This window comes from Schistocerca nitens, chromosome 1 (assembly GCF_023898315.1).
Source record: "Schistocerca nitens isolate TAMUIC-IGC-003100 chromosome 1, iqSchNite1.1, whole genome shotgun sequence".
Classification (NCBI taxonomy): domain Eukaryota; kingdom Metazoa; phylum Arthropoda; class Insecta; order Orthoptera; family Acrididae; genus Schistocerca; species Schistocerca nitens.
The window spans coordinates 316,759,274-316,772,874 of NC_064614.1; the positions used below are offsets into that span (position 1 = coordinate 316,759,274).

Genomic DNA, 13,601 nt, shown 5'->3' on the forward strand with positions numbered 1-13,601 from the left:
TGTGGCTTGTGTGAGATTGCCGTCTGTCGTGCTTTACAGGCCGGACAAATCGCTCACCTCTATGTTCAGTGGTGAGGCGTGGACATCCAATGCCTCGCCCCCGCACATGATTTCACCGTCCATTAACCATTTCCCATAGATAGGCGAAAGTTTTCGCAAATTGCGAATACGATTAAGCATCGGATGTACAGTTTATTAGTGATACGTGAAAATTTATACTGAACCGGGACTTGAACGTTGATTACCTACTTAATAAGAGCGTTCCTGTTAACAACTATGGCTGTCCATGCAAGGCACGCTTCGCGGGCCAATCCATACCTCCATGTGTTATCGTCCCTTGTTGCTTGCACACTTTCTGTGATTCCTGCACAGGGAGGGACATCGTCATTATGGTCGTTCTGGCTTCTCTTGGCATGTAATACAATTGTAAAACTTATTTTAGTGTCTTTATAATAGTATGCAATATCCTCCTGACTTGTGTGCATGTCTGAAGAAGATTGCATATTAATGACGCTGTAAAATACAGGCACTGCACTCTTGTACTTTCTATAGACGCTGACGGCCGTAGCATGGGAGCGTTTTCGAAATGCTCATTCGCAGTTGCCGGGCCCTAATAATCCGCCGTCTGTCAAAGTTTTTAATCCGGGGGTTTCCCCATTTTCAGATCAAATCCTTGCTAAAATGATTGCTAGGGTTGGAACTTTAATGGCAGCAACTATTTATTTACCTACACAAAAATTTATTTACCTACACAAAATAGTACACGTTTAAGGTTTTACCCATCTTCAATGTCGTCACTAGCATTGTGCATAACAAGCTGCCAGCGATGCGGAAGACGTAGGATACCCTTAGCAGCGTCGGTAGTGCGAGTGAAGCGGTCTATTACCAACGAATGTCTGTAATAGTACTGAAGCGAACAGCATGAAGTTTTATTTCGATTTAGGAATCATTAAAGTCACAAGGGAGGCTTTTCGCAGGCCGTGTAAAGAAAATGAACAGCTTAGAGAAACCCACCGCACACCCAGGAAGTAAGTCCTTGTAACTTCAACATGACTCCTAATTTCAAGGTAGCACTTCATGGCATTGACTTCAGAACAGTTACAGACATTCGTTGAGCAACGGGCCGCTCCAGTCGCACTATAAACGCAACTGTCGCTGCTACGGGCATCCTACGATTTCCGCATCGCTGGCAATGGGTTATATACAATGCTGGTGACTGCAGAGCTATAAAACTTCGGGAACAAGTTTTTTTGTATGTATTGTAAATAAATAGTAATAAAGTTCAACTGCCCCTACATTGCAGCAAGTGTTGTCATTGTTACTTGACTATGGAGTTCAACGTTCAACACTGGTCGTGACTAACTAGTATCGGATGGTTATAATTAAAGTGCAGCTGCTCACGGAGGTCTAGTGCGGGCTGTAATTATTTTATAGTACCGAAACGTTATGATAGAGAAGCTAATGAGTTGACTCGGAACCGATTTACACTGGAACAAAACAAGTTCCACTTTCGGCCACCAGGTGCAAATCCGGCGCTGTACACTGTTTGCATGATGGTGTGAAAACCACGCCATCTTTTGACGAACTAAAACGATTAGTAAGAAAATCAGCTTATGCCTTTCTCATTTGTTTGACCTTTTCTGCACACGTCCTGTTCCCAATCAATTACACGTGGAACGACTTCCTCGCATTCACAGCGCCAGATTTGCACCTGGTGGCAAAAGTGGAACAAATTTTTTCTAGCATAAACCGGTTCCGCCCTAACGCAGTAGCATATTTATTCGCTGCTATACGGTAATTACAGCACACACTGGACCTCTGTGAGTAGCTGCACTTTAATAAGTCAACCCCTTATGCAGTGAGCCAACGGCCTTGTCGCAGTGGTAACACCGGTTCCCTTCAGATCACCATAGTTAAGCGCTGTCGGGCTGGGCTAGCACTTGGGTGGGTGACCATCCGGTCTGCCGAGCGCTGTTGGCCAGGGGGTTCACTCAGCCCTTGTGAGGGAAACTGGGGAGCTACTTGATTGAGAAGCAGCGGCTCCGGAAACTGACATACGGCCGGGATAGCGGTGTGCTGACCACACGCCCCTCGATATCCGCATCCAGTGACGACTGTGGGCTGAGGATGACACGGCGGCCAGTTGGTACCTTTTGGCCTTCATGGCCTGTGCGGGAGGAGATATTATGCAGTGGGTAGTTTCTTGTCTAATTCTCTCTCGGTCTCTCTCTCTCCACGTGTGTATTTGTGTGAGCGTGCGTGCGTGTGAGTGTTAGAAAGCACGAACGAATACTAGTACTAGTGGAACAACCAGTATCCCGTATTACGTCATTCACTTCCGAGCTACTTCCCCGTTCCCTCGACGCCTGTACGACGAGGATGAGGAAATACTATACTTCTGGGAGGTGAATTACAGCTGCGGAACGAGATGGACAGCAGTGGGAATGAGGTGAAACTGGAGCTAGGCGGACACGCGATCCCGAGCGGCTCGCTTACCAGACTGCGTGGCGAGGCACTTGTCGATGACGCTGCTGTAACTGTAGAAGGGCTCCTGGTAGTCCTGGAAGTCGCGGTGCGCGGGCCGCAGCAGCGGGTCCAGCGTGCCGCGCAGCGCCTCGCAGTCGCGGACGGCGTCGCCGCGGAACACCGCTGCCTCGTCGGCGGCAGAGACGGCGCCGGCGCCCGCCGCGGCGGACACCTTGCAGGGCAGCGGCGAGGGGAAGGCCTTGCGGCGGCGGTGGCGCGCCACGGCCACGTACACCAGCGCCGCCAGCAGCAGCGCCACCGCCGACAGCACGCCCACCACCGCCGCCAGGTAGCTGGTCGGCTCCTCGCGCGCCGTCGTCACTGCCGACAGCGAGACACCTCGTGTAAAGGGACGAGCTACTGCTTCATCTGGGCGAGGCATAGAGCGTCGCGCAACGCGATGCGTTTCCAGCCACTGTCAGGGACGTTTCTCGTTGCCTATGGAAGAAACTGCTGAAGACCAACCTCAGGGAAGAGCAGTATGCGCACCAGGTGTGCCCAGATGAAAAGGTTATATGTAAGGAAACTTCAATATCAATATTACCCACTCACCAGTGACATTAAAGGGACCACCTGTCAAAAGCCTGAGTATCACATTTAGCAGCGCGGACCGCCGCGAGATGTGCATCAAGAGAGACAATGGGATTCTGGAAGCTACAGACAGGGATGTGGAGCCATGCAGACACCAGTGCCGTGGTTTCTCGATTGAGGATCCACTGCTGAAACAAACCGATCGAGTTGGTGCCATATTTCTCGATGGGTTTAAAGCCTGGTACGGTGGTGGCCAGCCGGCCGCGGTGGCCGTGCGGTTCTAGCGCTGCAGTCCGGAACCGCGGGGCTGCTACGGTCGCAGGTTCGAATCCTGCCTCGGGCATGGATGTGTGTGATGTCCTTAGGTTAGTTAGGTTTAAGTAGTTCTAAGTTCTAGGGGACTGATGACCTAAGATGTTAAGTCCCATAGTGCTCAGAGCCATTTGAACCATTTGGTGGTGGCCAGGTGAGTAAGGGAAACTCATCCCCCTGCTCTTCGAACGACGCACGTCCATTGCGACTTGTGTGGCACGTTTCATTGTCCTTCCGGTAGACATCAGAGTGCCGAGGGAGAACAAACTGCACGTAGAGGTGGACATGGTCCCCAAGGACACATGCATACTCGTGTTGACCCACTGTACCTTCCAGAATTACGGGAACGCCTATAAAAAGCTACGAAGACACTCCCACATCGTTGCAGAGTGTTTGCTTTGAGTGAAAAGTATAACGTGCGTCTGAAAAGGCCACCTGTCGCCACTCACAAGGGGAAGGCCTCAGACACGGCCAACCAATTCGGCTCAAATTTGGCAGGTCGCTTGTGTACAACCTAAAACGAAGGAATCTAAGATATTTTGGGTCAACACCCCTTCAATTTTGAGAAAATCACCCCTAAAGGTTATGACGAGCAATCGACTCAAAATTGGCGGGATCGATAGACAATTGTAAATAGAGCATTTTTCATCATCAGGTATGGGGTCCAAAAACGCATACTTTTCCAGAAATCCAGGTAAGAAACTTCTACAACTGCCGCTTCCGTACCCACATGGTAAACACTTTTCGCCGACGGCACCGTTAACGCAACGGCCAAGGTAACTGACTGGGAATCGGAGAACCCGGGTTCGAATCTCGAAGAAACCTAGCTGATGTTCTTCTTTTCGTTTGTATTTTTCCATATCTCGATTGATAAAAGTGAGGACACGTAACAGTGACCGGAAGAGCCATTGTAAAGTGCCCTGGAGTAACATTTTAGTTGTTTACTATCCCAAGAAGTTTGAGAAATTTGTTTGTCTACCTTATTATTATCATTCCTTATTGATTTACTTACCTTATTAACCCTCCTATCCCTATCAATTGACAAACGGAAAAATTCAAACGAAAATAATTTCCGATTCCCAGCCAGTTACCTTAGCCGTTGTGCTATTTTTTTTATTTTTTATTTTTATTTATTTATTTTTTTGCGATAAGCGTTTACCATGTTGGTACAGAAGCGGCAGTTGTAGAAGTTTCTTACCTGGATTTCTGGAAAAGTATGCGTTTTTGGACACCATACCTGACGATGAAAAATGCTCTATTTACAATTATCTATCGTTACCTCCAATTTTGAGTCGATTCCTCGACATAAACTTTAGAGGTGATTTTCTCGAAATTGCGGGGTCGGTTCCCCTTGTCAGTGGACGTCGATTTGCGATATTGGCGTGCAGTTTCTAGTGTTAATCACCGAACAGCTGTTAGCATGGGTGCACGTACCTGTCGCCTGCTGAGGAGGCACATACACAGCAACGTTCACTCAGGAGAAATTGTTGGTACCCCTTGGTTCATGAGGGTGGTCATTTTCTCAGCACTTGCACGTCTACTCGCCCATGCATACTGTCATAGCCGTCGTGCACTGTTTTCCACGTTCCCCCTCTCCCCGTCCCCAGAATACGTTTTCTATACACTCCACTGCTAGTGTCCCCACCTGCCATCTGTGACTGGAGGTTCCATGTTGATGTCGAACAAAGGTGACGGTCACACTCACGTGACTGCATGTGGAACAATACTTTACACGTAATAGCCATTGACATTAATCCACCGATCCCAGCGCATAGGAAAGGAGTGGATGGTTCCCGCGGAGAAACTTCTGTATTGCTGGCGGATACAGTTTTCCACGGTATCCTGCACATCCTTGTGACAAATGAATCTCCGACCATTCACTGATTGTTAGTAAGCGAGTCACATGGAGATATCGGGGCCCTAAGGAGAATGTTCCGAGATCACCCATCGACATTTTTCAGGAAGCTCTATGGTCTTGTTGGCCATACATCCTGCCTCATAATGCTACCACCAACGGAATATTGTGCAACGTGAGACTCACTGCTATCCACTAACCTCTTTGATCTTGCGACGAGTTTGCGAACAACGATACCCTTCTGCGCGAAGAAACTGGATAACTGCTCTTTGTGCTGATCAGGGGGAATCCATTATACACCAAACTGCGGAAAAATCTCTCCATAAATGAAGAAATTGCTACAAAGTCCTTAGCTCAGCTTGTGCAACTGGAAATACTACGACATCATCTCTCAGTAAAAACATTCGACCACTGGGATTACATTCAACACCACTAGAGCGAAGGTCTCCTTTTTAATAGGGCACACCTTATACGAACAGATGAGGCCATGCCGAGCTTACGACTAATCTTACACTGAAGAAAGACAAACCCACAGATACAGCGTTATAGATTTAGCGAAAGCTTTTGACAGTGTTTGAAATAAATGAGGCAAAATACAGGTAGCAAAATTTCTCTACAACTTGTACATAAACAAGACTGCAGTTAAATCAAAGGGCGTGAAACGGTAGCAATAACGGACAGTGGTGTGATGTTTGTAGCATCTCCCTCAATCATGCTCAGTTCTACATTGGAAAACAGTAAAGGAAAAAAATTGAAGTAGGAGCTAAAATTAAGGGAGAAGAAATAAAAAACTTCCTGGTTTCCGGATGACATTGTAATTCCGTCAGAGATGGCAAAATACTTCAGATACCAGTTAAATGAAACACATAACATCTTGGTAACGGGTTATACGATGAACATCAACAAAAGTAAAGCAAAGGCAACGGAATGAAGGTGAACTAAATCAGGTGATGCTGAAGGTTGGGCTTAGCTATTTGGGCAGCAAAATAAGTGAGGACGTGTGAAGAAGACAGGAAATAAACTGCGGACTACCAACAGCAAGAAAAGAGTTTCTGAAAAAGAGGAATTTGTTACCATCGAGTATAAATTTAAGTGTTAGAAAGTCTTGCCTGAATGTACTTATATGGAGTGCAGCATTGTATCGAAGTAAAACGTGGACGATAAGCATTTCTGACAAGAGAAGCTCTTGAAACGTAGTGCTACAGAAAAATATTGAAAATTAGATTGGTAGAGCAAATAGTAAATGAGAAGGTACTGTCCCGAACCACACTGGGTATGCAGAGACGAAGAGGCCTGCATAGGACACACTAGCCTGCAGAGCTGCATCAAACCAGACTTCGGACAGAAGAGCACAAGAGTAACATGACACACGCGATCTCGTTCAGGAGCTCTATTAATACGGAATGGAAAATTTCCAGACAGATCACATTGTTCCTAAATTTCTTCTGGATTGTAGGCCGCACCATGTTGTACAATGACGGAAGCTCTTAGCCATCATCAGGGCTCAAGTTGGTGGGCCGCTTGACTACCCCGTGAGATGTGACTGCCAACTCTTCTACCGAAGGGACACAATGCACATACTCGCAGCTACAGACAGTATGAACAAATCGTCGTCATAAAAGTAGAGCCCTAGTCATTTGCCAATCTGGATCAAAAAAATTCCACCTTAAATTACAGTCAATAACGGAAAACTTCCTTCCTCATCGGCCCCGACATCCAATGGTATTCTGTCAAGTCCAAAAGGTTTCGAGACTGAATTAGTAAGAAGTAGAAAAACGTTAAGTTGGTGGTTTTAATTCATCACATGTTCTCCATAGCCTCCCTTACGTGAGTTAAACCCAAAGAACTAAGTGAAACTGGAAGAAAAGTCCTTCTTTGGGATGTTGTTCAACTCTCGAGTCACAGTGACATGAATATGGGTTACGTCGTCAAAACGTTGACCCTCTTGTGAATTTCTGCACTTTGTCTTTCTGTGACAGGCTCGTACTGATAACACCACGTCTCGTCACCCATGATGATTTTTTCCAAAATGGAATTTCCATCAAGTTCTAGCAGGCGTTCAAGTGTCGTTTTTTTTCCTCCTGGAGCCAAAGTAGGAGGGGCAAACTTTGCATACACTTATCTTCTCTTCGTATGGCGACTACTTAACACAGTCTGTTCACAACTAACTAGTCGAAAGCACATCGTTTACAGTTACTAGCTCAAGCTACCATCGTAGTTATTGCGCTGACGTTGCTAATACGCCAGGAATAAAATCAGTTTCGGAACTCTTGGAACGCATGGTGTTCGTCCTAATCGATTTATGCTCCTTTCAAGCAACTGTAGGGGGCTTAAATGAAGGCATTATTCCAGTAGTAGTGTGTACCATGATCAAGGTCACTTGAAATAGTAGCCCAGTCATTACAACATCGTTTTACATGGCGCAGCCTACAATCCAGAATAGTTTTATATAAAAGTGGCTCTGGTCACGAAGCCTACGAACTTAAATCGGAAAGTTTGGATACAATACTATAAAATCCCATTTCAACACATTGGCACGATCTGCTGATGAATTTGGCACGAAGTGTTGATCAATGCCCAAAGACGCTGACTCAGCATTTGATAACAGGAATAACATCGTATAAGGAAGGCATCATTCAGACTGTAGGTAGCCGTGAAGCCAATTATAGAAAACGTGGCCGGCCGCTGTGGTCAAGCGGTTCCAGGCGCTTCAGGCCGGAACCACGCTGCTGCTGCGGTCGCAGGTTCGAATCCTGCCTCGGGCAAGGATGTGTGTGATGTCCTTAGGTTAATTAGGTTCAAGTAGTTCGAAGTCTAGGAGACTGATGACCTCAGATGTGAAGTACCATAGTGCTTAGAGCCATTTGAACTATAGAAAACGTGGGAAGACAACGATCGGTGGAATAAGCGTATACAAAGAGTAGCGGAGAGCACAGTATTAATGTCCCCATATCAGCTCAGTGCGGATGGATGAAGACCACGAAGAAGACCAAAGAAACGATGGACAGATACACTCAATAAAGATATGCGTATTGGAGATCTATGTCCAGCAGATGCGTTGATGGAAACAAGAGCTTAGGATTGTCCACAAACTGAACTCAAATTTGACTGGAAGACTAGAACCACGAGGAGCCAGATTATTGTATAACTTCTGCCCGCAGTACAACCGCATTTATTAAGATCGACAAAATGGCTACCACCAAAACATGGACCACTAACATTTTTCCACGTCCTGATCGTGATACAGAGATAAGATAGGACATTTCTATTTATTATATACCAATAATAACAATCATTATAATTTAACATCTATACCCAAGTGAGCAATGGCATAGGAAAGTCTTACCATTGTTTTAATACAATTTTCTATCGGGGAAAGATATATATGAAGCAAAACAAAAACCGTACTTTGTGAACCTGTAGGGAAGCAGCCTACTCACGCCGTAGTAAATTCACATCAGTCTTTCCATTGTGTGCCAGCCAGTCCGCTGTAACTAGCTCTGACGTCATAAATGTTGCGCAATACTTTAAAAATCAAGCATGTCAGGAGTAATACTAAATTAATATGTGTTGAATATCAGTTCGATAACTTTAGCCATTTTCGAAATTTGGACGTTTTTCTGTAAAAATAATTGGCGCAACAGAAAAGAGCTAGAGAATTAAAAATTTATATTTAAATTCCTTTTTCATAAATATTTAATAGAAACAGTACTTTGGATCTCACAAATTAAGATTTTAATGGAAATTCATGATTTTCTGGGTTTTGTCTTAAAACTTAAGGAAGCAAGATAGATTAATTAGGTTAATAAATAAGGCTAGGATGTTTATATTTAAGTAGAATGGAGATCCGCTATAGCCATAAAGATGTGAGAAGTTTCATTTGAATCACTGTAAAACTATAGCGATAGCGTATCTCCAAAGGGCCAGTTCAGAGCTCGTCTACTGCGTGCAGTGTAATTAAATTAATTCTCTCGCCCAAAATATTTAACTTAGCCACGTAAAACTTTTATCATGATTACTTACCTGTGTGCTGAATGCACATTTAAATTAAGAACTTCATCGGCCATCAGCAAAAGAAGCTATGATTTATTCGGTAACCTAATGTGGTGCATTACTAGCCCAGCGGCTAGTCGGGAGAGCCGATTTGATCAGGCGTTCCCTTAGCCTTCCGCGCCGCGGCTTTATATATAAGAACGCTGCGAGAGGAAGCAAGGCCCCAGTTCTCTCCAGACGCTGAATAGCACGCCATCTGTGTCGGGAGTCGCGTCGCGTCGGTATCATTGCTACAAACAGCCTCGGATGCCGTATTAAGTTACTCGGAATACGCGTAACCATGAAATCATTTTCGAGTGAAGTGTTAATTCTGGGTTGACTTTAATTATCGATCTTCAGTTTGCGTATGTCGTATTTTCACGTGCCGCCGCGGGACAGACATTCTACCAATTATTTAGCGTGGCGTTTGATGAACCTTATCATCAAATTATGGCGAGCATTCATTTAAACATTTAATTTGGACAGTTATAGTTGCATCAGCGCATTAGACTCTGAACGGCTCTATTAGATTGTGTGGATTTTTCTTTTTCTTTTCATCTGAGACTTTCAGAATACAGAGAATTTTTAGAAAATCGTTTTTGATTATGAATCCCAGACAATCTCCTAATTTCTCAGAGCTATAAGCTGCAGCTATAAGTGTGTTTCTCAGATGAAGTGGGCACTAGGAATTCTAAATACAGGCTTCACGTTTTGCTAATCACTTTCTGGTTGCCAATATTGTAGTTAGAAAGCCAGTGATGAGAACGGCGAAAGACAGCATAAATAACATTCTAAATAATAGGAACTGGTTTTACATTCTACAAACCTAACATTTATATAAACAACATAAAATTGACAACAACAGACATCCGCCGCCCCACATATGGTGCATCGGCCGGGAAATGCAGTGTTTCAACATTCAAACATTTATGCAACAGTAAATAATAAATTCCATCCGCCGCCCCACAAACCTCACCTACGCTATGTGCTACACAAAATTCTGAATAAATTAATTCTGCTTGTGGGCAACGGTTATTTTGCATTGCAGATGATAACGCTAAGTTTTCTGGTTACTGAGATACCGAAGCGACTATGGCTTTTTTTAAAAGATGCGAAGATAACCTATTTTAGTGGCATACGTCTCTTTTTATAAAGAAAAATTAACTCACATAGCCGTAACTGAAATATTCATTAGAGCTTTTCACAGAGGTAGATGGCAAAATATTCTGAAATTTGGTTCGTACTCTTGATTCCCGTAGCAAGACCTTTTGTGTTCAGTAGACTTCGTTGGTATTTTAAAGATCATTTACAACTGTACGTAACTCGATTTCTTAAATTTTACACCACGCGTTTTGTTATGTAGTTTACACTGCTATTATTGTTGTCTTTACACAGGAGCTTCAAGATGACGTAGTGCAACGCCGAAACTGATAGCAAAAATACAATAAGATTGGAAATATAGACTCCAGAAGGTGTTTTGGTTTGACATTTTATATTCAGCAGCCGCAGCCCCGTAACATCCTGTATAAAGATTACAGATGTATTGTCCGCCTCCGTAGCTGAGTGATCACCGCAGCTGCCATGGGAACCCCGCGGGACTGCTACGGTCGCAGGTTCGAATCCTGCCTCGGGCATGGGTGTGTGTGATGTCCTTAGGTTAGTTAGGTTTAAGTAGTTCTAAGTTCTAGGGGACTTATGACCTAAGATGTTGAGTCCCATAGTGCTCAGAGCCATTTGAACCATTTTTGAGCCATGGGAACCCGGGTTCGATTGCCGACTGGGTGGCTATATAATCCTCTCGGGGTCTGGGTGTTATGTTGTCCTCATCATCGACGCACAAGCTGCCGAAATGGAATCAAATAAAAATACTTACGCTACGCAGCCGAACAACCCTAGAGGGGTATCTCCAGGCCCAAAAACGGCATACGATCATTTAATTTGATTTACTAATATTTTATTGGTACGTAAACGAGATGAGGCAGCCACTATAAGAACGTCTCAGTGCAGAGAAAATGGCTGATTGGTGCTTCAGACTTGTATTTAGATACCACGAGAGCTCTCCCTTAGCTGCACATCGATACAAGATTGTGTGTCGTGTTTAGATCACGAACACAGGCATCGCAAGCACACTCCAATGTCATGAAGGAGAATTCAGCAGTCAGTGCAGCTTATATAAAGATAGGGAATCATATACGATAGCTCAAGCTTTCTTTAGCAAAACGCCTGCGATACACTATCAGTGATGATAGCATCAAAGAACCTAGACCTCATTGTGATCAGTGATATCAAAATAAAGACTTCCTGATGTAGAAGTTTCTCGAGTGCCCTATTAACGAGTAAAATGGAAACAATTTTTTTCTCATTTTACGAATCACCTTTATATTTCTCACAAAGTGTAGTGGTTCTGGTAACTAGGAGAATTTCATCTCCCAGTGAGACTCAGATTTCAACACATGTCTACTAATTTTTTACATTTCATCGTCGTTGCAGTTGTTTTCCCGTTTTAGCTTGAATTGAGATAGATTCATAGGAATAGACAGAAGTGGTCTCCTCTGTAGTCACAATAATGTGCTTCCCTAAAAACACTTAATTAGCAAGATTCTTAAAGCAACAGAGTACAGTGTGTAAGGTGTCAGGCAAATCCAACACCTTCTATGAAAACCCTGACATGATAAGCAAATCCAGTAGTATGTCACACAGCTCCGAATAAATCGTGACATTAAATTAACCAAAGTAATACGAGTAACGAGTTAGCAAATGGAATACCACAGACTAACACAAGATTGCCAAAATACATGTCATACCTTCCCACAGTGAGACAGACGCAGTTTCGAGGGGAGAAACGAGAACAGAAGCCGAGAGCAGAACCGTGTTAAGCTAGAAGGCCCTACAATAAGGGACGGACACCCACGTCGCCAGCTAACCACCAGGACCACCCCCCAGCCCATGTTAAAAGACAGAGCCCTCCAGAAGAACAGTATAGATCTTACGATAACACTAAAAGGGCCACACCAGCTGCAAGTTTTAGCGTGAGACTTTTTTGCGTCTCTGTTACGTTGCAAAATTTAAAAACATTGCCCCACCACGAAAAGTATAACGTTTCTCTTTGGATAGACAAATTTTTGTAGGCGTAACTTAAGGTTAACATTGAGACCCTGATTGGTCAGATGAAAACACAGCCAGATAGTTTTTTTTAAAACCAACTTCGGTAAATTGTAGTAAGGAGAAGTTAGGAGAGAGTTGCTTCCGAGTCGGCGAGGTGCGTGGAGCTGTGCCGACCAACGCCCCCTGACACTGCCTAACCAACGACAAGGTAATGAACGCACGCGATGCCGCATAACAACGCATAAAGCTTCACTCAGAACTGCAGAAGTCTCATCTGTTGCACCCCCGTTTTGCGTAATATTAGTGTCGATCGTCAATTAAAGCTCATGGTATTCACATTTGCTACGTAAGTTAAAATCTGAAAAGCGATGATTTTTCTGTTATATAATTATTGAGAAGCCACATCAGCCACTGTAATTTATGACAAGTTAGATAAGTAATTAAAGATAATTGAGGGTCACTGTAGACCATTTTGATAGTTTTCTCTTTTGTGAAACTTAATTTAAACCTAGATTATAGATGTGATATGGCATAGGTCATCCTTCGATCCATTGTAGAACTTGGAAACCCACTCAGGGAATATTCGTTCACATTTTTGTTGAACGCAGTTGGTTTTATCATCCTGTATTAAAATTTTTCCTTTTACCAATAGTGCAATTTATAAACAATGTTTTGTGAGTAGAATAAAATTTCCAATGGTAAACTTAACTGCTTTTTCGACGTTATTTTACCAGCTAACTAAAAATAGGAAAGCCTTGAACCCCTTTCACTAAATTTAGTTAGTATTAAGATTCTTTTACAGGGAGTGCAGTGGAGCTGACGCTGATATCATTAAGTATTTGGTTATATCATCGCTAGTCTCACTGAACTCTTCTGAACTCTACATGTCATGTGTGGTCTGGCGTCTCCTTACCAGCAACAGGTCCCAGGTTCAAACTAGTCAGTTCCCTAAAAAACACGCTCAGAGCGTCGTTGCGCGAAAGTGGTAGGGAGACACGACATAGAACAACAGAAACCACGCAGAATGTTAGAAGTGATACAGTTACAAATGATAGTAAAATTTATGGAATGAGGTTTCCTTCACATGTGTGACGTACATAATTGACAGCCTAAATTTACCTGAATAGTCTAAATACAGGGAAAATCTAGAAATGAAAGTGTCAAAACAGTGGTAGAAAAGAGCGAATAGAATTTAGGAGAAATGGACAGAATCTTAGTTCACAGACAACTGGGTAACATG

The 13,601-nt window shown here is 43.8% G+C and overlaps 1 protein-coding gene and 1 pseudogene across 1 annotated transcript in view; one reads left to right on the forward strand and one right to left on the reverse strand.

The window, feature by feature from the left end:
• LOC126244898 (discoidin domain-containing receptor 2-like) overlaps positions 1-13,601 on the reverse strand; it is a 215,222-nt gene that overhangs the window by 39,783 nt on the left and 161,838 nt on the right. The window contains exons 10-11 of the mRNA XM_049948277.1: positions 2,717-2,847; positions 2,497-2,653 (exon numbers count right to left, since the gene is read on the reverse strand). Coding sequence (XP_049804234.1) covers positions 2,497-2,653; positions 2,717-2,847 — 288 coding nt within the window. The remainder of the gene's footprint in view (positions 1-2,496; positions 2,654-2,716; positions 2,848-13,601) is intronic.
• On the forward strand, positions 1,863-1,980 carry LOC126212701 (5S ribosomal RNA; annotated as a pseudogene).